Source organism: Cupressus sempervirens, chromosome 6 (genome assembly GCF_028749045.1).
Source record: "Cupressus sempervirens isolate cs-2001-9-10 chromosome 6, ASM2874904v1, whole genome shotgun sequence".
In the NCBI taxonomy this organism is placed as follows: domain Eukaryota; kingdom Viridiplantae; phylum Streptophyta; class Pinopsida; order Cupressales; family Cupressaceae; genus Cupressus; species Cupressus sempervirens.
The window spans coordinates 206,895,497-206,923,420 of record NC_143123.1 but is presented as its reverse complement, the minus strand read 5'-3'; the positions used below and the strand labels follow the sequence as shown (position 1 = coordinate 206,923,420).

The 27,924-nt window shown below is 34.3% G+C and overlaps 1 protein-coding gene across 1 annotated transcript; it reads right to left on the bottom strand.

The window, feature by feature from the left end:
• Positions 1 to 214: 214 nt before the first annotated feature.
• LOC149551963 (mitogen-activated protein kinase kinase kinase YODA-like) lies at positions 215 to 24,837 on the bottom strand. Its single transcript, XM_089787456.1, has 8 exons — positions 23,051 to 24,837; positions 22,713 to 22,779; positions 22,484 to 22,546; positions 22,209 to 22,369; positions 19,244 to 19,319; positions 8,843 to 8,899; positions 1,208 to 1,324; positions 215 to 663 (listed from the first exon to the last, which is right to left on the bottom strand). Exons 1-8 carry the CDS (start codon positions 23,923 to 23,925, stop codon positions 445 to 447), a joined length of 1,635 nt encoding a protein of 544 aa, XP_089643582.1. The 5' UTR covers positions 23,926 to 24,837; the 3' UTR covers positions 215 to 444.
• Between the last annotated feature and the right edge of the window lie 3,087 nt (positions 24,838 to 27,924).

Sequence of the window (27,924 nt, the reverse complement as noted above, 5' to 3'; positions counted from 1 at the left end):
CAACACATTCTCTGTCTGTGGGTGAAACAACCAAATCCTCCCAAGACACCATTTCTGAAGGGAAGAAACATTCAAGATTCATTTTGAATAGGCTTTGCAGCACTAATGAGAGCTGAACTTGCTTTAAAATACAGAACGGGCAAATTCTAATTGGCAGGGCGCTGCAAAATTTATTTACATTTATGCATTTTAGCAGCTATTATTAACATTCTAGTTAATTCACAATGCTGAATTCATTTTAATTAATTAAAGACGGACAGATTTATTAAGGAGTAAAAATAAACTCCACAATTCACTAAAAGAAAAATACATTTCAAGGCATATATGCATTGAACATGAAGATGCCCCAACAAATTAGATTTACAACCCATCACAAAATGAACCTGGGAGAGATTTCCACAAGATTGTTTTGTCAATCGATATAAAAACTAATCAGAACTTTATCTACGAAAAACAATGTCTCTGGGAACCCCTGTAAGGAGAGAGAGGTGGTGCAACTGCTGGTGCATTGGTAACGAATGGATGCTGCAGCAGAACTGAAACATTCGCTCTCTCCTCTGGATTTACTCTAAGGCACATTCCCAGGAAGTGCTTTGCTTCTGGGCTCAAATGATCTGGAATAGGAGGCAATTCCCCTCGATTCAACTTGAAGAAAAAACTAAACTGAAAGAAAAAGACAATCGTGTTAGAACACACATCTGTGTAATGTCTTTAAATTGAAATATTGTGATACTCAATTGATAACAATAGTTAAAAGCCAATGCACTCCATTGTTAGGTAGAACCATACATGTCAAAGCTTGTACATATACTAGCAGAAAAAAAGATCAGACAACAGTTATAAAAGACAAAAATCTAACGTCACTGTCACTCTTAAAATTACTAAGACAGCTAAGAGTAATGGGGACCCACAATGAGCTAATTGAATATACTCTGTATCAGATTAGATAATGTAATGTTTAGATAGCTTATTATGCATTCTAAATGTCCCAACACATATTATCTTGCTCGGATTTAAATAATGTGATAGGCACCTAGGATACCATTTAGACAACTCAGCAGAAAATTGCAAGAATCGTTATTTCTTTCCACCCATCTCCACAGCTTGTCAAAATACACACGGAAATTTAACAACAAAAAACTTAAATGTCATTAAAATGCCAAAAATAAACATACAGAGAAATTCAGAATCTAAGATGTTTGCTCACCCCTTCCAAATCACTCCATGGAGGCTTTCCATCTGCCATCTCAATGATAGTGCACCCTAAACTCCAGATGTCAACTGCTAGGCCATATTTTCGTTCTTCCATTGATGATGTCATCATCTGCCATTCAGAACAAAGAGCAAGGGCAGTCAATTTTTAATAAAGGCAAAATACAATGAAATTGAGAATGTAGATGCCGACCAAAACTAGGAACAAGTGAAATTCAAGAAAACCAAGTGCACGTGACAAGGAGGTGATGAAAGGGAAAAACTAAATCTTCTAGTCCTAAAAACTGTAGATCATACTATATTCCAGCCCACCCTCAATGACCAATAACAGGAATATGACTAGAACTCAATACAGCATAAAAAGATTTCTAGATGAGGCCAGTGGTCAAATGTGTCGAGCTATGTCTCTCTTAAACTCAGCTGATGCACACAGCAGCATTTCTCTCAAAACAAAGTAAGTTGTACGCTAAAAATAAGACCATTTTTATTTATTTCAAACAGTTCGTTGTACAAAGGATTGTAGCATAGCATGATATAGACATCATCACTTGGCGGATGCCAGAAAATATGTTATTTTCTACATTGTTTATGAAACTAACAAAACTAAAAGCAAATGCCAAAGGATGATGCAAATGCCAAATATCAAGAAGGGCAGAAAACGAGTTGTATTATCAAAAAAACTGTAGAGTTAAATGGACATATACGGATATGTATATGGATTCGGCCATCTTAAAGACCCCTAATATGGAAATGGCTGGATGACATTCATAATAAACACACATATTTTTTACACAGTTTTCTAAGTTGTTAGAGGATATTTTCAACACTTCAAAGTTTAAAAGCAACATAGACACATTGTTGCTACATAAATAATTATAAATTGATTTAACAGTTTACAATATGCAAATTATAGTTGTTTTGCACGGGAAGATAACCAAAAAAATGGGTCCCTGAAATAGAAAAACATTCGTCTTTCCTCATTTGGTATAGATTTTTTTATATGTAAGAAAAATATAAAGGAAATGCAAGATTCAAGCTTTTTTAAAATTAAGTCGAGAACGATTTACATCATTTAAAAAAATTAGTAAACATACAGTACCCAGCACAGATGGAAAATAAAGGTTTTATGGGCACATGTGAGTACAGTATCCAATGTGTACCTCCACAGTATCATCTGTATCCCTATTGGATATGGAGATACATGCGCCCAGAGAGAGGGCCATATGCATATCTGTCTAATCTGGAAAATTGTTACCAGACCATATTGTATCCATTGACAAGATGGTTAACTGGGAGAAAAAGATCTGATAGACTAACATACTTGCACAATCATATAACCAAATGGAACCTTCATTGGGCACAAACATTATGGAAGCATAATTCAAGGTCAACGTTTTCAATGCAAAAAACTTTACAACTGAGGATGGACATATCAAAGATACACTCTCCCCCAACAATAAGCTTACATTCTACCCAGTATTATAAGAGTTGGACTCACCTCAGACTTGGTAAGCTGATTTTGGACGGAGACTTGAACTTGACAAAGACTTGGCAAATTGATAAACCCATGAAATTCAAAGATTTTTAAGGATTTGAAACTTGTTTCATGCATCCTTTAAATAAATAACATTAAAGACACAACAGCCCCATTTAATAGAAACTGATTTGATCACATAACACTAGTATACATTGATCACAATAGTAAACATGCAAATTTTAGTTGAAGAAAACAAAATTTAAATCTATTTATATTGTCAACTGTACACTAAATTAATGTAATAGGAATTTCATGGCATCAAAACAATTATCAAAAGTAAAATTATAAACTATGGCTCAACGGAGTTGCACTACTCAACCCCAACATCACAACAAATCAGGCACTGGCATCTAAGATAGGTCCTGGATGATGGTGTACCCATATTATTTGCTTGTGTCTCAATGACTGGTGTAGAATATATTCAAGTGAAGAAGTTATTATTAAGTAATTCTTGAAGCTTTCAAGACTGCATGTTTTGTTGACAAACACATTAACAAAGAGGAATGATTAAGTAAAAGGATAAATGGTTGTGTCCTAAATTTAACCTTAGCTAGGATGCTAATAGATGGGATTGTTATATAAGATGTCTTTACAAGGCATAATTGATACATTTTGCATTATGAAATGGCATTTCTTGCCAACCATGATTTAACTTGTTCTCAACAGCAAAGGACCATAGCATGCCAACTTTGCCCATGTCACACAATGGTCCTTATATTCTAAACAAGTCCAATGTATGAAACAAAATAATCCTTGATTGTGGCTGTGAGTGTGAAGATGCAGCTAGAAGGGATATAGATTTTCTATTTTAATGATGGTGATTAATTGTTGGCATATTACTTGCTTAGACTTATAGTTTGGTGGGTATTTGGGGGCAACACCAAAATGGGGTTGAGGGGTAGCATCACTCACGAGGGTATCAAGGCCGTGCATCAGCAGGTTCGAGGCACAGCGACCCTCACAAGGGTCTGGGAACAGCATTGAGACTTTTAGGTGTTAAAAAAAAATCAATTAAAATGGACTAGTCTCTTGGTCAAGACTCCCCTAGACTCAGTGAGCTTGGCAAGTTCACAGACTCAAACTTCCCAGATCTTGGCAATCTGAGTAAGTTTTGTTTCTGTGGTTCCACCACTTATGTGCAAAACAAACATAACTGCAATCTTATCAAAAGATTAACAACAAATAAATAGACAGCCAAGAACTTGCAGAAAATGGTATAAAGAAAAACAGGGCCTCAAGAAACCATGGAAACACTTGGAAATCGCAATTACGTTGATGGCAGGTTAAATCTTCTAAAACTTAAAAAACAGATTCTGCACTTTGACAACCCTAATTACTACAGGAATAAAACCAGGGACCCCGCCACAAACCTCAAAGTAAGCGTCCCTACACTGGGTACTTGGAGTACCTGAGTACCCCCACCCCTGCCATTTTGCAACCACACCACTGCCGGGATGGGTACTTGAATTTCTATTTGAATTTTGATTTTTGAATGTTACTATTGGGTATGTTTTTACTATGTTGAATCTTCAATGGTTTTGGTTAGTGTTGCAATTTGGCTATGTCGAGGTTGTTCAATTTGGTATGCTGTACTAAAACATCAATCCATAACTACTATTTCAAGTTCTATATGTTTACTGAAACATCAATTAGGAGGATATATAACAAGAGACAAAATACATCAAAGTTCCTACAAATAATTGGAAAGGAAGGAAAATAAAGATTTATAGATAGAAAGGAAGGATATGAAGAGAGAGCTAAAAGAGAGAATGGTATGTTATTAAAGTAAATGTAGAATGATAGAGAGAGTTGAAGGGAATTTAAAAATATTAATAATTATATATTATTTTAAGAAATACATAAATAACAATAGAAATTATATTATATGAATGACCTACTCATTCCTACCAATTCAATTATAAGTTGAAATATTTAATTTTAAAAAATAAATTGTTGATTACTTAATTCAAACTACCAAAATATCTAGTAAGTTTGAGGGGTAGTATTAGTTTTACAATTTGTAAAATGGTATAAAAAAATAAGAGCAGGATTGTAAAATAGTAGCTAGTAAAACATAGTGTAAACTTAAAGAAATAGAATTTTACAATTCGCAAAAATAAACATCAATGTAAAACTAATAAATATATTTAAAATAAGAAATATAAAACATTTAATTTTATATTTGAACTTGGTAATAAAAATAGATTGTGATAATTAATATTGATTAGGTGGAAGATAAAAAAAATAAAAATTTGAAAATCTAATCAACTTGTCAAAAAAGATAAAGTTGTAATTAATGTAGTCATTAATGCATGATAAAGTTGTTGGAAATTATTTTTATTTTTGTTGAAGAAAATTGAATCTTCTCCCTACCAAAAATAGTATGGTCCAATAGGAATTATTGAAAAATGTGATTTATAAAATAATGAAAAATTAGAAAAATATATAAACATTTGAAGTTTCTTTTAATCTTTTAAATTCTATGAGTTGATTGGTCAATTGAATTGAATGAAAGCAATAGTATCCTACGTTTGGCAGGAACTAATAATTATATACAAATTGAAACAATGGACTTGTTTATGAATATAATCAAGCTTGTTACTAGTGATTGGAGCTGCGACATCTACTACTGATCAAAGCCATGCGGCAATTCAGTTCTTCCCATTATTATATTAAGTTAGATGCAACTATAATTAGCTAACTAATAAGATGTGAATGAATCTACCCATGCAGACAAGCCAGCTTGTTATGGATCATATCTGGTCACAATGCTGTAATTTTCTAAAAGTACGTGATTGACTAGTCTCTAGTTAATAACAGTTCTTATTGTTAGGTATATCATTTTTGTATGTAGTATTTTAATCCATTGAGCAACAAAGATTCATTTCGAGGGCATTAGTTCAAGTACCGTGTAGAATATATAAGGATCTTAATAGTGAACTCTATGTTGGAATGTGTAATTTCAACTCAAATGAATTGTAAATGAATAATAGAGGATTCTAGAAATTCCAAGAGGATTACCGAATAGGGTTAGGTAAAGTTTTGGAAGTCGTAGATAGTTCTAGAAAATTTTATTTCTCCTATGTCGGCTAATGTAGATGTTTCCAGAAATAATTTAAGACCTCTATAAATAGAGGCAACATGTAATGTAATTGATATGGCAAAATGGAGAAGGAAATATAATATATTTTGTTGTGTGGCAGCACATTGTTGTTCTGTGTTACATTTTTCAGATTGGCATTAGATCTATTGTGTGTTTCATCCAACAGGTATCAGAGCTGTCCTATGTTTCAACAATTGGTATCAGAGCTAGGTTGGACAGAAGGTTGGATAGAATTTCAGATTGTGATAAAAAAGCAAGTGGTGTGTTGTGCTGCTAAATGGTGGAGGATTGTTTGTGAGAAAGATAATTGCTCTGAAGAAGACTGCACAGGAAGTGTTGAGCAAGAAAGAGGGCAAGTCAGAAAAAAGGTATGGTGCAAATTTTTATAATTATTTAATGGCATTTAAGAAATTATAATAGCAGAAGAATATTGTGAGGATTTTAGCTATCTAAAAGGGTTGTTTCAAGCCGTTTGAAGATTTAATTCTAGAAGCAAAAAGGTATTTAGAATTTTCTAATAGACAGAGTAAAGTATGTTAAATTCTTGTGTTTCAATGGGGAAAGCTGGAAAAAGAGTAAAGAAGGAAAAAGATAGTTTGGAAGAAGAATTGATGAATGTTAAAGAGTCAAATTCAAATTTGATACAAGGGTTCAAAGAAGTTGGTAAACAAAATTATCAATATTTGTGTCAAATTCAAGATTTAGAAAATGAATTGATCAAAGCTAAACAGAAAAATGAGAAATTGGAAGAAAAATTAAAGATGTTTGATGATATTAAGAAAAGAATTGAAGAGCTAGAGAGAGAAATGAAGAAATTAGAAGAAAAATTAAAGATGTTTGATGATGTTAACAAAAAAAATGAAGAATTAGAGGACAAAATGAAGAGACTAAAAGAACAGAATGACTTGTTAAGGGATAAACTAAATCAATCAATTATTGAAAGAAATACACATGTGAAAAAAAAATTAGTATATGATGTTTCATGTCGTACAAATGATTTGAATTCACCACTAGAAAAGTATGATTCTGTTGAGGTTGTTTGTGATAAAGAATATGAAAATGTGGCATCAAATACTAGTAGTTGTGATAATAGGAACGTTGGATGGAATATAATGAAGAAAATGGGTTACAATGGTAAAGGATTGGGAAAAAATGAACAAAGAATCATAGAGCCTGTTGAGCCAATCATGAGGGCAAAGGATGAAGGACAGGGATATATGACAGATGAAAGAAATGATGTCATTGGTTCAAGCAAATTTGTTGAAAGTAAAAAATACATGCAATGTTCAAATTGTAATAGGAAAGGACATACAGAAGACAAATGTTGGGATCTTTATCCATGTAATATTTGTGGCTTAAAGACTCATAGTGAAAAGATGTGTTAGAATAGGGAGTGTAAAAATATTTGTATGGACAAGTGCTTAAAATTGGATTGTGGATGGAACTACGGATCGAGTTGGCAGAAGATTACAGGTACAATAAAAAGTTTGTTTAAGCATAAATGTTCAAGAGTAAGAAAAATACAACAGCATTGGAAAGCAGAGTAGAGCAAGGCATCAAAGAGGAAAAAGAAGGTTATCGGCATTTCTGACAAATGAGGCAAGCAATAGGCATGTATTAACGAAGGCATTATTATTGGAAAATGGCATTTTGGCATTCGGCAAAAGAAAGCATTTTGGCATTTGTATGTAATAACATTTGAGGTTGAAATTAAGGGGGAGTGTTGGAATGTGTAATTTCAACTCAAATGAATTGTAAATGAATAATAGAGGATTCTAGAAATTCTAAGAGGATTACCTAATAGGGTTAGGTAAAGTTCTGGAAGTCGTATAGGGTTAGGTAAAGTTTTGGAAGTCGTATAGGGTTAGGTAAAGTTCTAGAAGTCGTAGATAGTTCTAGAAAAGTTTATTTCTCCTATGTCGGCTAATGTAGATGTTTCCAAAAATAATTTAAGACCTCTATAAATAGAGGCAACATGTAATGTAATTGATATGGAAAAATGGAGAAGGAAATATAATATATTTTGTTGTGCGGCAGCACATTGTTGTTCTGGGTTACATCTTTCAGATTGGCATTAGATCTATTGTGTGTTTCATCAAACAGGTATTAGAGCTGTCCTATGTTTCAACACTCTAGGATATAAATAAAACATAGGTGGCCATATAATAATTTATTTGCTTCTCAAATTTTTGGACTAAATTTGTGCATTAGTTCATCACTTGGATGTTTTTTACTTCTGCATGGTAAAGCTCAAGTAAGGTTATGAGTTGCCTTCAACACATTGTGTGTTGATCTTGGACCAAATCTTTGAAATTTATAAATGTAATCGTGCTCAAATGTGCCATAATTTAGTTTGACAGCAATCTCATTGCATAAAATGAACCACCTTAATGCAACAGGGCCATTCGAAACAAGGTCATACTCTCATAGCTGTTATTAATATTAACATAACTCCATAATCCTTTAAAGTTTAAACAACGGATTATTTGAATGTTTTAATTTTTAAACACATTCAAGATTAGTTATTTTATCCAGACAAAATAGTGCCCAGAAAATTTAAAAGGCTAGAAGAAAGATTTTATTATTCATACTTTATTCCAGGTTTGCATATAGAAAACATATATTTAACAAATCTTGATATAAGGAAGCAGACGAAGAAAATGTAACTTAATGAGTACACAGCACATATCCCATTCCAGGTATACAGAAATTTCTGCCATTCACAATACCTTGCCAATTTAGTTTTCCTTTTAATTTGGTCAGTTAATTTAAACTATTTAAACACTTCAATTGTTTTACAGATCGTGAGAGTTAACTTAAAAACATTACCTTCAGAACATCCTCGTTAAATGCTATGCTTGAAATCTACATTTCATTTTCTTTCCTTTGGACATCAAAAGTATCTATTTCTTATCATAAACAAAGGCAAGAGGCAGCAAATTCCTTAAAGCGTGTAATTCTACAAGCAACAGATTAAGGTTTTCACACACCTCTGGAGCCATGTAAAGCGGTGTGCCCTTGCAGGAATTTGCCAGAGATTGACTCATCTGCAAGAAGTTCAATAAAACCATACTTAGAAATGATGTTGCAATAGGATCTCTACTAAAGCTCCTTATGGTAATTTTATAATTATATACAGTGTAAAAAGTATTTAACAAAAAAGTAGAACAATTTTAAAAGCACCAAATCAATAATTTTCATTTTACTGAACAATCTTATCAATCTGAAGTTGAAGTGGTTATCAGCTTTGTAAAACAATGATAATAACAGAAAAAACCAGTAAATTATCAATTCTAAAAGCAGTCAGATGATAGAATACAACCCATTTGTGATTTACAAACTTTAAGTCAACCATTGTTTGAAGGTTTTGAAGGTAAGCAGTTGTATTCAAAACATTTACATTTTTTCAACTCTTTTACTAGAAAATCTGAGCAAAAAGAGTTCCTTTTATTGCATATTACAAGTTTGAGGTTGCCATGTCTACTATATTCATCATGCTTTCACATGAGCACACATGTATTTGTTTTACTTCACTAAGATGAATGCTCCGCACCATATTTGTTCTTTACTAATCAGCAAAGGGTTAAAATGAGAAGGGCACTACAAAAAGTATAACTCAATTCTGAACTTTCTTTCTTTACCAAGAATTATAACCCAAGTTACTGGGTTCCTTGGAAAAGGCCCAGAATCTAGTTCCAGTTCTGAGCAGTGTAACACAGGGACGCATCCCCCCTCAAACCCCCACGCACCTGGGTTGTTAATGTATTGGATTGAATTGATCTAGAGTTAATCCCTAATGGTTATTGGTTAAATATTATTGAATTTGATTAATCACCAATTTTATTTTTATATAAATATATATAGTTGTTAATAATGTCTAATGAAAATTAACTTACCATAACCAATATTGATTAACATAGAGACATGGCTCTTCTACTCCTATATATATGCATTTGGATCTGCACTTGGAACACACAGAAATAATCAGAAGTGTTATTACATTTGCAGTGATCCTGAAAACTCAACATGGTATCAGAGCCAAGCTACAAATGTAGAAGGACAGACAAGAGTTTATTGTGAGGCTTGCTATCATTCTCGGTCATTACCTATTGCAGACCAGAAAAAAAAATGCATTGAGTTTTCCGTATGTGGACAGCTGGCAAGAATATCTTTTAAAGCATATACTGTAACTGTAATCTGAGTTAATATATATCTTTGTCTCATCTATATTCCTCAGTCAAACAGTGGGAGACTGATGAGAACCTCATTCCATCACCAAGTGCCAACATGCCCTCAGAAATTGCAAACCTTAATCAGATAAGGAGAATATAAAGCTTGAAAAGAGGACGAAGCAGCGATAACCTGCAGAGGGATTGGAAAACCTACATCAAATACGGGGAGAGAAAAGTCAGCGTAATAACAACATACAGAGAACAAAGGTAAAATTTATTCAGCCTAAAGGTATATTTGACAAACTCCATCTAAGGAAGCCAGCAGATTACATGGACAGAGATATAGAGGATATTCAGTGATGACTCAACCATCCTAGTCATTGAGGAGCAGAGAAAACTACAGTGTTGTCAGAAATCATCAGGAAGTAACACTGATTTAAGGGATACAATGCCAGTGGGAAGCATAGACCAAGAAAATCTAACAAGAGGAAGAACTTTATTAAAATTTGCCTATGGAAATAAAGGGATATGGTGGACATAATAATCAAATAGACACTCTAATAAATTGGTTGCTTCCATTTGAATATTCATTATGGTCTTTTCATAGCGATCGTGCCGCAAATCCAGAGTTTATAGTAGCGCCAGTAATGATTGAAAGAAACATGGTGGCATAAGGTTATCAAGGATGTTTTTGAGAGGTTGAAAATTAGACCATCGAACAGAAAATAAGAGTGGATGGCATCCCAATCATCATTGAATAGTTCCTACTTTAAGCAACGTGGTTTGCTTTAGGCAAAAGAGGATACACATCGCACGATATCATCGGGACAAAAGTATCAAACAGGTATTAGTACCCCAGTCAGTCCAATGTAATGGACAAAGCAATATACAATAGAATGACCTCATACAATCCCAGATCGACCATAGTTATATCAGGGTCTATCTCACGTAAAGCAATTGGGTGGTGAAAGACCATTTGTAGCAAATTACTTCATCAGGTTGAGAACAATATAAAGAGAGTCATAAATAGTGTCGACCGCATAAATGAATAACTTCAGAATCAAGGAAGTCTATGCATAAAATCCAACTGATATACCGTGAAACATTATTCTCAGAGTGATACATCCTTGCAGCCGCATAGTACCATTACCACTTGTCTAAGCATTATTACACTTACGTAACACCAGAGGACTGTCCCGATCAAGCTTATATAAGAGAATCCTAGCATTTCAATCAGGGAACATTACAGAAAGTAGTTACTAACATTTTTGGGTTAAAGAACTAGTAAATTGAGTGACCAGAAAATTGGGGGACATTATAGATTGTGGTTTATTTGTATCCATGAGATTATTTCAGTGTTAATACAAACGTTGTAGTCGATCTTGACTGTAATTTGTGCATTGTTATGTTGCATTGAAATATGGAGAATGGGTATTCAAGGATATCGTGGGTCTCACCTCTGCAACAAACAATCGGTGATTGGACATTCTGGAGGATTAGTGCATGTTTCGGAGATACTCAACTTAACAAAATAATTTGATGTTGGTTGCAATAGTGACATCAATCAATCACTCCTATGGGAATCACAACCATGCCAATGTATGTACAAACAACACTTTGACTATCATGGGGCCCTTCAATGATATCGCAGAAGTAAATAGAGTCTGCAAATGCAATTGAAGGTTGGAACATTTACATTAAATTTAATTGAAGATGTGCTATCGGATTGTTATAGTATCGTGTTTGATCGAATGAATTGAAGACGTTCTTGTTTAAACCAAACCGGCTCACTATCGGCAAAGGGAATGTATAAACCATTCATCAATGTAACTTCTCATACCTGCACCTATTTCAACCCCAAACTCGATGGAAGATGGAGCAGAATGAGCAGATAGATGTGCACCTTTACTTGCACATGACATGATGCGGAAGAGTCGCATGTTACTGTCTTAACCAAGTGAAGTGAATAGAAATTAAGGCACAATTCATTTCATTAAACTGCAGAAAGTATGTATTGGCAGGCCCAAGTATTGAGGAAATGAAGAGGACCAATAAATCGTCTCTGAAATGACAATATTATCGGGCCTTACTTAGACTTAATTATGTAAGGCATTATGAATGCCACGAATGCTGGAGAGAGGTGCGCAGTGAATGTGGTTGGGTGGTGGAGTGTCCAAGCCTAAAGGACAGGCGCTTGGTGATTACCAAATTATGAAAATTGACTTACCCATATGAGTCAAGTTGGAAAGAACTAGAGATTCATGACAGAATACTGGCTGTCATAAAAGTTTACTGACAGAGGAAGTAATATTGAGAGAATATGTTGAGGAGTGCTCCAGAAGTGCAGATAGCCACCAGCCATAATAAGTTAAATGAAATATATTCATTCTATGTGCGTGGAGACATATTGAATTTTTTTAAGGGCTTATTAGAATACTATTCACAATCCAGAATGATCTTATTTGGCCTTAATTAAATTGGTTTTTTGGAAAGAATAATAGCATCCCAAGTGATTCAAATATCCTCTGCATGGTCTTATATTGAGGATATATATATGAAATCGATAAAGGGGAGGAGTCATTTACTAAGGAAATATTATAGACCTCGAGTGGATGATTATTCCATTCCATGGGTATTGTATTTTATCAAAATATACAACTTACAGTCAACCATTACATTAAAATCTTGGAGGTTCAAGTACAAGAACTAAATGGACATATGGACTTTCATTGAAGCAACTTATATCAGGGATGTAGAGATAAGTATTCATTAGCTTTGAGTATTACATTTATCTACTCACTGTATTCTCTCTCTTAATTGTAATTCTATACATACTATAAGAGTTATTTGCCTTGATCTTTTCCTTTAAGTCTAAGGATGTTCTTGTAGGAACAGAAGGTTGGTACTTTACACATGCTACAAAATATTGTGCAGACTCAATCTTATGACGATAGCTCCAAAGAAGCTATGATCTAGAATTCATCAATCATCTGACGATCAAGTTGGATAAAGTGAGGCTCTTAAAACAATCACCTTTGATGATTGAGATTATGATTATCCTTCCATATCAAGAGGGAGTTTGATACTTCATTAGAGACAACCTTGTACAAGGAGGTCAGAAGGTTGATATCAGTTTTAAAGGGAGTTTAACATTCCATTAGAAGCAAACTTGGACGAAAAAGTCAATAGACTAAGAGGGAGAAGTTCGAGGTGAAATTCCTTGTAATGCATTCTTCTCTGAGAGAGAAGTTTGAGGTGAAAACCCTCATTCCACCCTCTAGGAGCAGCTATGGTGGATCCAACCTCTAAAAAGATTCATAATGGATATCATGTGAGTTACTACATAATTATGTTGGAAAACATCATGAGAGGTGACGAGCTTTCATTGACCTATTATCATGATGGACTACATTAAGTTGTTGTCCCGGAATGTGCTAGAGATCATGATAACGAACATATCATGATAGACTACATTGATTTGTTGTCCCAAAATGTGTTGGAGATCATGCTACATTTGTTGTTCTTGTGTTCTTGATCTAATATCATGATAGACTTCATTAACTTGTTGTCTTGGAATGTGTCGGAGATCATGATAACTAACGTATCACGATAGACTACATTAAGTTAATGTCCTGGAGTGTGTTGGAGATCATGATACTTGTCATAATGGAGACTAATTTTTTGTCTCTGAGATCAAGGTTTTTATTTAATAGACTACATTCAGTATTGTCCTAGAGTCTGCCCGAAATCAGATAACTCATATCTTTCTAGGATATGATATTCTTGTTGATAGGCATCTTGGTGTTGATGCTAGTGCTTATATCACAAAATTGTGACATTGATAAGATTGTTCAAAATCGGATCACCATTTTGTGAGATGGTTGTGTTGTTTAAATACTCCTTCACTAAGATGGAGTGTTGATGAAATAGCATCAGTCGGGTTATATCTGATTTGATGGATATATGTTGATATCCTTAAATATGTCATTCCAAGAATATCATATTGAGATGATATCTCTCTATATGCTTGAGAGCATAATGTGTTCTATAACGATCCTCCCTAGCTAAAAGGGATTGTTAATGTTGTAGCTTCAGTCGGATTGAATTGATCAAGAGTAAATCCCCAATGGTTATTGGTTAAACATTATTGCATTTGATTAATCATCAATTATATATATATATATATATATATATATATATATATATATATATAGAGAGAGAGAGAGAGAGGGAGAGAGAGAAAGAGAGGGAGAGAGAGAGAGAGAGAGTTGTTAATAATGTCTAATGCAAATTAACTTACCATAACCAATATTGATTAACATAGAAACATATCTCTTCATGAGACATGTCTCTTCTACTCCTATATAGATGCATTTGGATCTGCACTTGGAACACGCAAAAATAATCAGAAGTGTTATTTTTTCGCCCCAGCCGAGTACTTGGAAAATGAATACTTGTAATTGGGGCAATCGGTAACCCTGTATCGTGTTTTAGCAATCAGTGATAACTCATAACTTATGTATCTATTTTGCAAATATATTATAATAAAGACATTTTAACTAGTATGCGCTACCATTTCTTCAAAAACTAACTGCTAAAATCAAAGCAAACAAATGATGAACCACTATTAATTGTTTAATAATGGGCATAGCACTCACGTCAAAACATGAAATAAACTGATATAGGTCTCCAAATAAACAAAATGCAACTTGGTCATGAGGGTGCAGGCACACCATCCAATAATAGGTGTTTTAGAAAAAAAAGTATGGAGCAGGTGTACAGATAAAGGTACAGGACGAACCCAGGTTAATACTAGTGTGGTAAAATATGACATTAAAGGGAAAAGAGTATCAGTTTAACCAATAACTAATAAGTTTTTCCCTTTAGTGTCACAAGTATCCCAAAAAAACTTATAGATTCCAAGTACTCAACTGGAGCGAAAAAATCAACGAGTAATTGTTAAAAACTCATGGTGACAGTAACCCGCGCACTGTGATGGCAATATAGGGCAAAACGTCAATTTTTTTGAAATGCCAGTTGCATTTGTGCACTCTAGAGGCTTGAGGTGTGGAGAGAAGAAGGTTTGGAGGCATTCTTAGGTGATTGCAAGTGATTCAAAGCGGATTTGACTGGATTTGTAGAGGATATGCAAAAAAAAAGTATTTTTAATTAAATTTCAGCCGTTTTTTTAGCTTCCCGAGTTTTCCCAAGTTTTTTTTTTTTTAAATCACCAAGTTTTTCCCAATTAAACTTTTGGGGGGCTTGGCGAGTTTTCCAACTATGGCTTATAGTGCTCCTATTTTTCACAACAATCCATTACTTAATATTATTTCATATCCTCTCTTATATCATGTGTCATTAATGTGGCAAACTATGAATCAAGAAAAAATCCAGTTATCTCATTCCTCTTTGGTGTAGCAATCAATGTTGGTATAAATGCAAAGCACTTTTAATATATAAGCATATATTGTTCTTTTTCCAAATGATTCTAAAAAATACTATTTAAGCTAGAAATATGCGTTTGATGTCGAAGAAGACTCTTATTTGGGTACAGGATGTCCTCTTGGTTGTGAGATGCCCATTGTAAAGCAGACGGGTATATACCATTTGGAGGTTACAAATACATTTCAAGAAGTCATAATGATATAGAGGCATTAAAGGATAAACCATCACTCTAGCTATGTTGAGCAACCATTTGTGATGCAGGTCATTGGACTTCAAAGGAAGATCAAACCAATACTATCTTGTTTGGATTGCATGGAGTCGTTTCTCATGAACATTTTCTGAGAAACAAGGAAACAACCACCCTAAGGCTTAGTCTGTTGGTTCTGGAAGAAAGGAAGTTATACAAATCTCAACAATATATAGGACTAAATTTATTCTTTTCCCAAATATCGTTTCACTTGAGTGGAGACCGTGCACACTTGCAGTTTTGTGCAAGTCCCAGATATGGAGTGCAATTGCCTCTACCACACTTGGGTAATACAGCGTCTCTCCATCTATATGTCCGAATGAAATTATTTTTACTGTATCTAACACTATCAATTTCAGGTCATGGTCTGTCTGTTTGAATTTAATTTCTATCAGAAAACCTACTATTAGCATATTGGTATAGCAGAATTATCTGTTTATGTTTTGGACCCTTATATATACATCCTCTATAAGGTTAAGGTGGTTGTTTTCTGACAATATTATTAAAAACAAATACTTGTAATTGGGGCAATCGGCAACCCTGTGTCCTGTTTTAGCAATCAGTGATAACTCATAACTTATGTATTCTATTTTGCAAATATATTATAATAAAGACATTTTAACTAGTATGCGCTACCATTTCTTCAAAAACTAACTACCAAAATCAAAGCAAACAAATAATAAACCACTATTAATTGTTTAATAATGGGCATAGCACTCACGTCAAAACATGAAATAAACTGATATAGGTTTCCAAATAAACAAAATGCAACTTGGTTACAAGGGTGCAGACACACCGTCCAATAATAGGTGTTTCAGAGAAAAGTCTGAAGCAGGTGTACAGATAAAGGTGTAGGACGAACTCAGGTTAATACTAGTGTGGCCAAACCAAACAATCTTGAATTCTCAGTGTGTCCTGACTCAGACACCCACATACCCCAACAGTAAAAGAGCACACTGCAAATGTTCATAAAAAAATATAAAAAGTAAAAGAAATTAATAATTTTTTTAATTTTTTGACTACTATTAAAAGCATTTTGATTCATGCACAAGTAGACTTTATAAGGGACAGAACAGCTGACAAATATGCAGATCCAGGACATATATTCACACATATCAGGGTTTTTTAAACATATAGTATGGATTTCTATGTCATCAACAGCTGCATTTGAATTTTTTTCTCAAAGGAATCTGCTTTTTCATTAAGGGAGACATTGAGCTGCTGGATGAAAAACCAGTGTTTTGGGTCTATAACTGTAATCAATGAGCACTTGTGAAATTAGCAAATTCAAAACCTCGATACATCTGGAAACTCTTGTCATATATGTCCAACAAAATCTAAATATATTTTAAATTTTATTTATCCTCTGTTTATTATTTTGCAATCTGTGGTGCCGTAGACAATATGTGTTTGATGTTCGTTATGTTAATGATGATGAGATCTAATACCCTCTGCTCCTCTGGAAGAAATTGGTCTGTAGTACTTTTCAAAGTGCATAATTCAAATATATAATGTCTTGTCTTTATTGTCCATTTACCAAGGCTGTTGTCTTGTCTTTATTTTCCGTTCATCAGGGGTGTTAGATTATGACTGGTCATCTTTGAAATTGTATTTGATGTAGCATTTGTTCATTTTCTCCAATGATTATCTGACTATTCTCCAGTGTATTAATTATTACAAAAAAACAGGTAAAAGAGAGATTTGACAGAATTAGGTTATAATGCATAATCCTTGAAATTGTATTAGATGTAGCAATTGATCATTTACTCCAATGATTATCTGACTATGCTCCAGTCTATTAAATATTTAAAAGAATAAGATAAAGAGATAAGTATGCTAATATATTCTATACACAGTCCTATGAAAAAGGCTAGAAATTCTTTGCAGTATCAATTATATGAATATATGTGAACATGGTGAAAATGAAATTGTTCAAGTGGTTTTGATTACTGGAAGCTAGAAACTCTTGGAAAAGGATACATGGTTCAAAAAGTTACCTCGTCTACTGTTGAGAGAAGGAAATGTTGAGAAAGGAATGGTGTCAATTCTCAATTTTATTTAGGATTTATTTCATTAATTTGATTATCCCAAGGTGTTTTTGCATTAGGCCAATGACCTGTTTAACCAAGGAGGTTGTAAACATTAGTCCATACTTCACCAATATTTGTTTCAAAAAGCTGAGATTGTTTGAAATTTTATTTTGATCAGGCACACCAATCCTTATACAATCATTGCAGTATTCTGTCTCCCATTTGCTTAAGTTCACTGTAACTCCCAATTTTGTTATAATAATTTAATTTCAGGCTAGTCTAGCATTTGGTATTACATGTATTGTTGAATCAGTTGCCAACTTTTATCTCTCATTAGTGGAATCAAGCTTCAGTATCTCTCATCTGAACTCTTTTTCAATCAATGTTGGTCATTAGTCATATTAGAAGTAATAACAGAAAGTTTATGTTACACAAACTAAGCAATTTGTGATCTAGAATTTGCATGTACCATCAAGCCACAAATACGAAGCACTGGAGTCCTATACTGTAATTTAGAATGTCTAATCAGAGAAGGAACTGTCTTTTTAATGACTTTCTTGAGCTTGTGGATTTTGAGATCCTGTAGGCCGACTTGGATAGAACTTAGGTCAAACAACTTACTGGAGGCTCTGGACTATGAGCTTCATCATCAGGACCTGCAGCCCTCTAGCATAGCTCTATTTGTAGAAAGAGGCATTGGCTACATTTGATTTTTTGGAACTTTGTACTTAGGCTTGCAGGTTGACTTGTACAAACTCTATTGTAATTGAAATTTTGTCAACTGTACTCTTCTAGTTATTAATGTACTATGATGAATATAAACAACAATATCCTATTTTTTACAATTCATGGATTAAACTCTCTATTTTATTTGCTCTTGAGATCTCTACGCTATAGAAATGCCCCTTAATTTTAAAAATATAAAAATTGTTGTCTTTTTTTCTACAATTTCTTACACTTTGTTAAATCCAATTTTTTCAAAAAATCTTATACTTTTGGTTTCCAGAGTTTTTTTTACAGACTATTTTTGCTACTATAAACTTCTATCACCTCCTCTTTGCTAGCCAAGCTGTTCTATTTCTTATTTCCAAAGCTTAAATATGTCAACAAGAAGTTTCGATCTTTATAACTGATGTGCCAACTTTTCCCATGCCATTGATGCCAGGTTTCAACTCAGATCCCACTATTAGTCTCAACAGTTCAAAGATCGCATATACTAGCTTTGTGTCAATTGGATCTTTTCAGGTGGAAGATGTTTATAGGATTGTGCAACAGGTACAATACCTGTCATTTGTTAACTTTGTGGAAATATTCAAACTTTATGGAGCATCAGAATCAAATGCGCCCAACAATTGAACATTCATATTATGCAACATTCAAGAGGCAAGCCATTAAGTTACAGTATAATATGTCTGCACACAACTGTCCCAGAGAGAGAAAAAGTAGCATATAAATAAACAAGTGCAAATCACATGCATTAAACTGCAGAGATCTAACCTGTTTGGCAACACCAAAGTCAGCAAGTTTGACTTGCCCATTTGGATGCACTAATATATTCGCACATTTAAGATCTCTGTTCAATGAAATGACAAAAAGTGAGTCAGTGGCATTGATAGCTAGAATCCCAAGAATCAATGTTCTACAATAAATGCAAATATCAAAAACTTTGCATTTTTTTACATAATTGCAATTTAAGCTCTGGATAAAATTCACTTGTATGATTGAATATTTAGATGGTTAGACTTTATAGGCAAAATAGCTAATTGGAAGCTTATTTATGTTTTTTCATTATAAATTATAATACCTATATCTTGTTTTCTACCAGGAGCTGTTTTAACTATAAAATGACATTTAAATAAAAATTCATATCATATAAATGACTGTGAAATAGTTGTAAAAGAAATTGTCAAGTCCATGTTCAGGCAAAATTCAACCTGGTAATTCTTTTCCAAATCTGCCTCGCATAACAATGCTGAAGTCAAGCATACTCAGTCCTCAAACTCTGCTGAACCTTAACATACCTCAGATCCTTAAATCAATGTACAAGACATGTATTTGTCTATTGTCTCTCCATCAACATGTGAAGTCCAAGTTCAGGCCAAAATTCAGCATGTCTAATCTATATTCCAAATCTGGCTGCTATGTGGATCCCAACATACCTAGATACTCAAATCTATGTACAGGACAAGCATTTACCTACAGTCTCTCAGAATATATGAACCCAACAGGAACCTATTGAAAACACTCGCCATAAAATAATCTCAACTCCAAGTCAGACACTCTCCTTGCAGAATTAAGTGTAATTTCTAGTGAATGTATATCACAAGTGTTTTCAAGAGAAATTACAAAATGCAATATAAGCTTCAAGGCAGTTAATTTCACACTAACAATGCTAAAATGTGATATTTAAGTATCGGATCTAGAAAAAGCTATTATAAGATTATCTTGCTGTGCATTTGGCAGTTGTCAAATCCCCCTTACTGGGTTGTGTTGGTGGGTCTCTTATCATGCCAACCTGTCAAATCATTCATTCCCTTGAAAAGGAATGAATATGTCATCCAAGCTTCAGTGCTAAACCTTTTAAAAAGCAAACAAAAATTTATAATAAAAATATAAGAAGGCTTTCCCAGAAGCTTGTTGAGACTAAGATCAGGACTTTTCAAGCAGAGTTTCTGAGAGAAGATAAGAGTTAATAATCTACATAGCCTTCTTGATTTAGCAAACTAAGTTGACACCGCTCACCAGCTGGAATTTGTCTCATGATTACATTCTATTACAATGAGAACTGGGAAGACTCATTCCAAGGAGCATGCACTATTATTCTTTGTGAAGATTAATCTCGAGCAACAATTTTCCTGCCCCAAACAAAATCTAACTGAACCAAGATTTATTGACAAACAAAACAATAAACATCAAGTTTTTGGCACACATTGTTATACAGAAGCTGGAGCTTCAACAGGAGGGCATCACTGGTTAGAAGCAGAGACCTCTCCATCCACAATTGCCAAATTTGAGACTGATCTAGCATTGTCAAAAAAAATGGAGTCTTTCCAGGTCTGATTTGTCTCATCTACTTTAACAAGAATTATTGCACTACTAGCAATCACCTCATCTGTGGAGAAGATCAGCAATTTTTGCCATAACAAATCTAGAGTCTCCACAAGGCAATCAACAAATTTGCATAAAATGCACTCTGGCCTTATAGCTTGGAGAAGTGATTGGGTTCAAGCTATATATCCCAAAAAATCTTACTGAAAGCTTATCTTCAAAAGTTAAGGGTTATGGATGTATCAAATCAAGGATAATCCACCACTTTAAAACACAGCTCTGCTAAAAATTAGTGGTATGCAATGCATATAAAAGATCCACAGTAATATCTCTCTTACAATCAAAGATAAATTCACATGCTGCTTTAATGAAGAAAATCCAATAAAACTATGAAAAAGTTCAAGGAGTTGTTCAGCAATGGCAATACTTCCCAGATTAATCACCTTGAAACTCAACACTGAACTCTCAAATTTGTGGATGAATTCCTCTCCTTGCTCAAAAAGATCCTTGCTGACATCAAGGCTTTAGAGGATAAGATAAGAAAGAACCCATGTAGTTTAACATTTCTCTTGACAATCTCTCACAAAAGTATGAGAACTTTGTGTGCTATGTTGCTAACTACCAAGAAAAATACTAATGTCCCCAAAAAGAAATTCCTACTTCACCGCATCCTGGGAACTTGAAGAAACACTGCATACTTGAGAAGTATTTAGTATCTGATCCTACAAAAGTTCATTCCTGGGTTCCAAACATAAAGCCCAATAGATTCATCTGGAATTTCATATCTCAATATCACTGTCTAAGTTTTTTGTGCAATTTCGATGATTTTGCTAATATTGGGACATTATTACTAGTGTAATACAAAGATTGATGATAATAGATATTAATGATGTCTTGATGGAGGTGCTGAACGCTTGTACTGAGATGGGATATTGGTGATCTCTTCTAGCACAGATTATCTTTTCAATTTGAAAATAAGACTTCTGCAACTGCTATTTAGGTAATATATGAAAACTTGCAGAGAATAATTTATTTGCTTTCTTAACAAGCAGAGGGAATTTTTAAAACAGTAAGACAAAGAATTCTTTGAACATCTTAAAAACTTTTAAAAGTGTTCTCACAAGAAAATATCATCACAAACTTCCAGAAGTAATCTGTCATATTTAAAATCAATAGGATATTGTTTTCTAACAAAAATTCAATTTGAATGGTCATTGAAATACAACCAAATTTTACGAAAAGCTAACAATTTATCAATACCACAATGGTGTTAAATAGTGATATGAACAGAAATCAACCATCACAGGAACTTCAATATCAGAATCTTATTTCTGCACGAAGCTAGGCAGAAACGCAGTTATAACCACATTGCTTTCCAAATAATATGTATTTAAAGGTAAATTATAAATCACACCTGTGGATAGTTTTCTGCTGGTGCAAATATTCAAGCCCCCATAATATCTGTCGGGTATATGTTCGGATCATATTCTCTTCAAATTGTTTGTATTTGTCCAGAACATGTCGTAACGAGCCCATCCCAACTAACTCTAGAAAAATACATAAATGGCCTTCATCCTGTAATATAACACGTATTAAATTATAATCCATCATCTATTACAAGACTGCACAAAAGGCTCGCAAGGCTCGTTCGACAATTAACAGGACAATAGAACCAAATGATTGACTTACAAGAGAGCTACCCAGATATCGCACAATGTTTGGATGATTTAGTCTTTTAAGCACATCTATCTCCTGCAACAGAACAGAACAAAAGATCAAACATGTGTTCCTTTCATCAAACTTATGGTATATATTATTGTAGTATATGTTACAATGAGATTTTTTTACTTTCTTTAACACATAGAACCATCAAATTCTGTATTCAGAGTAAAATGATTGAGCTGAGCCTGCAATCTACCTGTCGAACCTCAGGTGCAGCAGTCTCAACATCACTGATCTTTACAGCAAAAAAACTGCCATCGTCCCTGGTGCAAAGAAAAAGGAACATCAGAGCTAATATCGATGGGACAGTAAAACAAGTTCCCTAATACTACATACGTCCAACATTAGGCTCAAGATCATATTTTGTGCTCTTGCAATGCAGTGATAGTTTTATGCCCATTATCACTAGTAAAATCCCAGTAATTGTGACAACAGATTACACATCATGTTCCACAAAACATAATATACCCAGTAAACATTAAGAATTTGGAATTCAATGTTCAAGTCTGAAGGGTTAAATGTGCAATGACTCACAGATTCAGTCCTTCATAGACGGTACCAAAAGATCCCTTCCCCAAAACTTTGCCCTTGGACCAGTGTTTTGGGCATTGCCGTGGAGAAACTGAACATTGGATGGGAAACTGCATTCTACCAGGATTCATACGTTGGGACCGTTGAATGGTTTCAATTTCTCTATCAGACGATTTCACATGAGGTGGCAGGGGAAGTTTCTTAGGCATGATCTTTCTACCTGATTTTGAAGGTGATGATGGAGGTGTTGGAAGTGGGTGAGCTTGACAATTATTTGCCATGTGAGGACTTAATTGAGGGCTATCATAACAACTTTTATAATCAGAGTAGCCCGAGCCAACACCAATGCCGCCCGAGTCCCATGTTGAAACAGGCCTAGGGGCGCATCTATTCTGTCCCTGCCTAGGTGAAACATACTGACCATCCCAAGAATATCGAGGTTGATCGACCACATAGTCCGGATAAGATGCCATCATGGCAAAGAGATGAGAATTGAAGGGGCTTGTATTAATGCTGTATGGTTTCATTTCGCCACATTGTTCCAACAACCCAAAAGACTGAAATGAATCTGTTGCCGGACTGGGCCTCTGCATGACAGTGATAATATCCATTGCCTCTTCTAAACTTTCTGCGCCTAATGTTTGAATAACTTTTGCACTCCCCACCAGCCCCATTCTGCTTGGTGTGCTATTCCCCATTGGTAGAGGCGAACTCTTTGAGATGGGTCTCGAATTACCGTTACTGGAATTGTGAGAATCCCCCTCTTGCAAATTCCAGGTGTTGGAGGAAAAATCGGTTCCATGTGGGGCTACTGAAGAACTTTTGGAAGATGGCGACACCTTCTTGTTCCGGTAGAAATAAGTTTTGAAATAATTCATCTCAAATTAGCTCACAAGCATGCCAAATTCAATTCTATCTTAAAAAGGTCCTAGATGCAGAGCGAGAACCGCTCTCTCAAGCCCTAATGGCAGATTTCAATACCAGTTCAGAGCCAAATCTAATTTAACCTAAAATTCCTCGATGCCGAGCAAGAGCTTCATCATCAAATCCTAGCTAGAAACTCCACAAATTGGCTTATAGCCCTACTCAATTCAGTGTTTAAACCCCAACACTCGGCATCTCTGAGTGGAACTCGGCTAGTTATTATCATAACATGCCCAATCCATATCCTAAAAAATGGGACAAGAATCCCGGTGTCGAGCACTCATCACAGACACTGCTGCGCGCCGGAAAACTATCCGTACAAACAAAACCAATTATGTTTTCTTTTTCTGCGGCTAAATCCTTCATATTCACACCTCTCGTTTGCCAAATTGTCAATTTGACATCATGTCTGTATGTCAACCAGAGTCAATTCCCGACAAATGATCCCCTACTTCACAGAATCACAGAAAGAAGAAAGAAAGAACTAAAGGACATAATTTGAATAATTTCCCAGCCCTTTCTTCCTTCTTTCTCTCGAAATTGCATAAACCTCATTGTTTTCAGCTCAAATTTTCACACGTTTCATTTGCAGACCAAAATGCACATTGAGAAACAATTTCACCAGAGAACTCCGAGTAGCCAGAAATTAAGTTCCTTTACATGACATTTCGGATTGAAACCAACCATTAATTGGGTCTGCAGCGTTGTGGAATCTGAGCAAGCTTGGCTTCCTCCCGTTTTCTTCGTCCACGAGGAGGAAAATTGGAGACCTGTGAGGAGGGAGAAGTTTCCGTGGAATTTTCATTCCTCGTGTGTGTCATCCGTAGCAAACACGTTACCTACTTTTTCAATTGATATAGCTGTTCACGCGGCAACAACCGGCTTCTCAGATTTTATACCTCCCATCAGCTTTTCTAGTCAAAGGGGTATTGTATTTATTTAGGAATCTCTCATCTTCGGATGAAATTTGATATGGCACATCTGCAAATCAGGTTTTTTAAGGGAATATTTTTAACTAGCACATATATAATTTGAGAGAGATGTTTGGACAAGGATGTCTCTAGTAAATTATTTGCCTAACGATAATACCACTAAGAATTCCTATTAAAAGTCTATCATATTTGTCAAAATTCAAAAAAATGATTGTAAGCAATATTTAACAAGATTAATATGAATATAATATCTCAATAAGTGTTGGAAGTACTTATTTTAATTTGTAATTTGCTAATGACATGAAGAACATAAATTAAATTGATTTAATGCATTCATATACATTATAAATTTGATATCATAATATATAATTTATTTCAAACTATAAATTTATGCAGTCATAAATTTTGTGTAAATTTTATCATAATCACTTTTACTTATCTATTTTAATATGTATTAATATTTACATGTCTTTTTTTGTACTATATAATGGTAAGGAAATGAGTTAGAAATGTTTCTTATTGTAACCTTCTACACCTTATTGTATTATCTTTTATTATGTCAAACTTAGTAAGTGGTTATATTTATTAATCATTTTTCTAGTACTTGTCTTAACAAATTGATGTATTTTATTTAAGGAATATATCTCTCCAAAATTATCTTTCATCATGTTGCCTTGTCCTTAAATTAGGTATTTTTTGTCTCTAAATTTGTAATCTTGTTATAAATAAATTTTATTTGATTTTATCTAAGCTCAAATATCTTCTATATCAAGGTTTGACTATAGTCCTAACACCTTCCCATTATATTTAGACACATGACCATGTTTTATAGAAAGGATAGTGATCTGATGTGATAGGTGTTTTTTTTGGAGTTAAACACCTCCTTTTTTGGCAACAATTTCTTAAATTAACATCAATGGTTGTATCTGTAATGTTAATAAATTTTATGACATGTTTAAGCACCTCTATCTCATCACGCATCCTTATCATTGAGCCTGCTTCCACGTAGATGATAAGTCTAAGAACATCAACTAAATTATTACTCTTGCTTGCAATTTTACCAATAGGTGTAAAAGAGAAATGATGTTTTGGGATGGAGAGGTCATCATCACATGTAATGCCCACCCATAGTTTATTTTTCTGTTCTGATTTCCAAACTCTTTTAGACCTATTTCATGCATTGGTTAGTTTTAAAGATATTTGATTTATCATAATATGATATCATTTCACGACTTGGATTACAAATATATCACTTATGATTATTTAGTTGATTATATTTCCCGTGTTGTAAATGATTATGGCTACTTATGTGTAAATGATGCTTTGATGATTCCTAGTTAGTAAACATGGTTGCTTTCATAATGATGTTAAATAAGATGTCTTTAATGATGACTATGTTTGCATTCATAAAGATGCATTATTATATCTAAGCATTTGATAAGTTGACTCATGATTTATTATGGTACTTACCCCATACTTACATGTGTATGGTGTGCATGTTTGTTTTACTTTTCTATCTAACATATCTGATGTGGTTAAGGGAGGGAGTCATAGTCACCTACTAGTCGGGATCTACACGATGTACCACTCACTATCATTGCATGTTTTGTTTAGATATATTTATGTACATATACATGCTAGTCTTTTATGTAGGATGCAGGTAATCGGCATCGACTTACCTGAATTCCCCTGATGAGTGTGCCCTATTATAATACTCAAATGGTGAGAATAGGAAGATAATGATCAGGTTCAATCCCATCCATAGCCTAAATACTTGTGCTGCAAGGAGGACTCGTAACAAATTGTCTACCCTTTTTAAAACCTGTGAATCTTTTTGTGCATATACATGGTTTGATTTTCGCTTTGTTTGACTTCTTTATGCAGTTCATGTGGTTTCACTTTTTAATTTGCCTAATAGAATAATTATTTATGATTCTTGGATCGATCGTTGATATTGAATTATTAAATGTTATTTAATTTAAAATGGAAAAATGTTTTGATTAAGTAAAAATAGGTTTTAAAGGACTCAAAACCTTTACATTAGCAGAGTTCAAGAGAAAAGCACGAGAGAAGAAAAACAGAGAAAAGAAACCAAAAACAACATGAGACAGACCTCAAAACACAAACAAGAGCTCACACAAGACAGAGTAGGAAAAGACAGCAAAAGTCTAGCAAAGGAACAACATCCGACTAGCTAAGGAGTATTTATCAGGTTCATAGCCTGGTCCACCAGATTATGCATGGTTTCAGCAGCAACCTTCACCTCATCTTTCTTACTAGTTTCCTCAATCTTCTTCGAATGGGCTCGGGTACATTTTCTTGGACCTTGAGAATCAACCCCCAGAGGGGAATCCTGGCCCTTATCTACCTCATTCTTCTTCAGGAAAATAGTTACATTATCCACCAATTGTTTAAGTTGTTTATCCATGTTACCCATCCTGGTTTCAAGTTTGGACACCTTCCCCTGAATGTTGTTGATATCCTTATACATGACCCTTTGCTTAGCTTCCATCACAAGGATCTTATGCACTAGGTTTTTCACTTCTTCAGCATTCCCTATGACCTCTAAAAGCCTATCAATGTGTTGTCCTAACGTTCTTTCCCCTCTGGTCATTTTGCTCAATTGATCCATTTCCTTATTCAACAACAACATTTTATGCTTGAGGATACCAATCTCCTTCTGAATAAAGCCAGGGTTGCTAAAAAGTCCCTTAGGAGACCCTAGCCCTCCTTTGGCATCATCGTCCAAATCAGACTTAGACCCCTGTTCACCGTCATCTCCATAATCAGAATCCTCACTCTTCTTAGTACCATATTTATTCTTTTGTCGCCTCAAGGAATTTATTTTCCTCTCTAAACATTGAGCCAGGGGCTTATCATCAGAATGAGGAGAGACCCACTCATTTTGACAACCATTACCCTTTCCTTTGCTACCACCCCTTTTTTTGATATGCTCTCTGACAATTTACTCAACAAAATCACTTTCTCGGTCCCGATCAAAATCTTCCTTCTCAACATTCT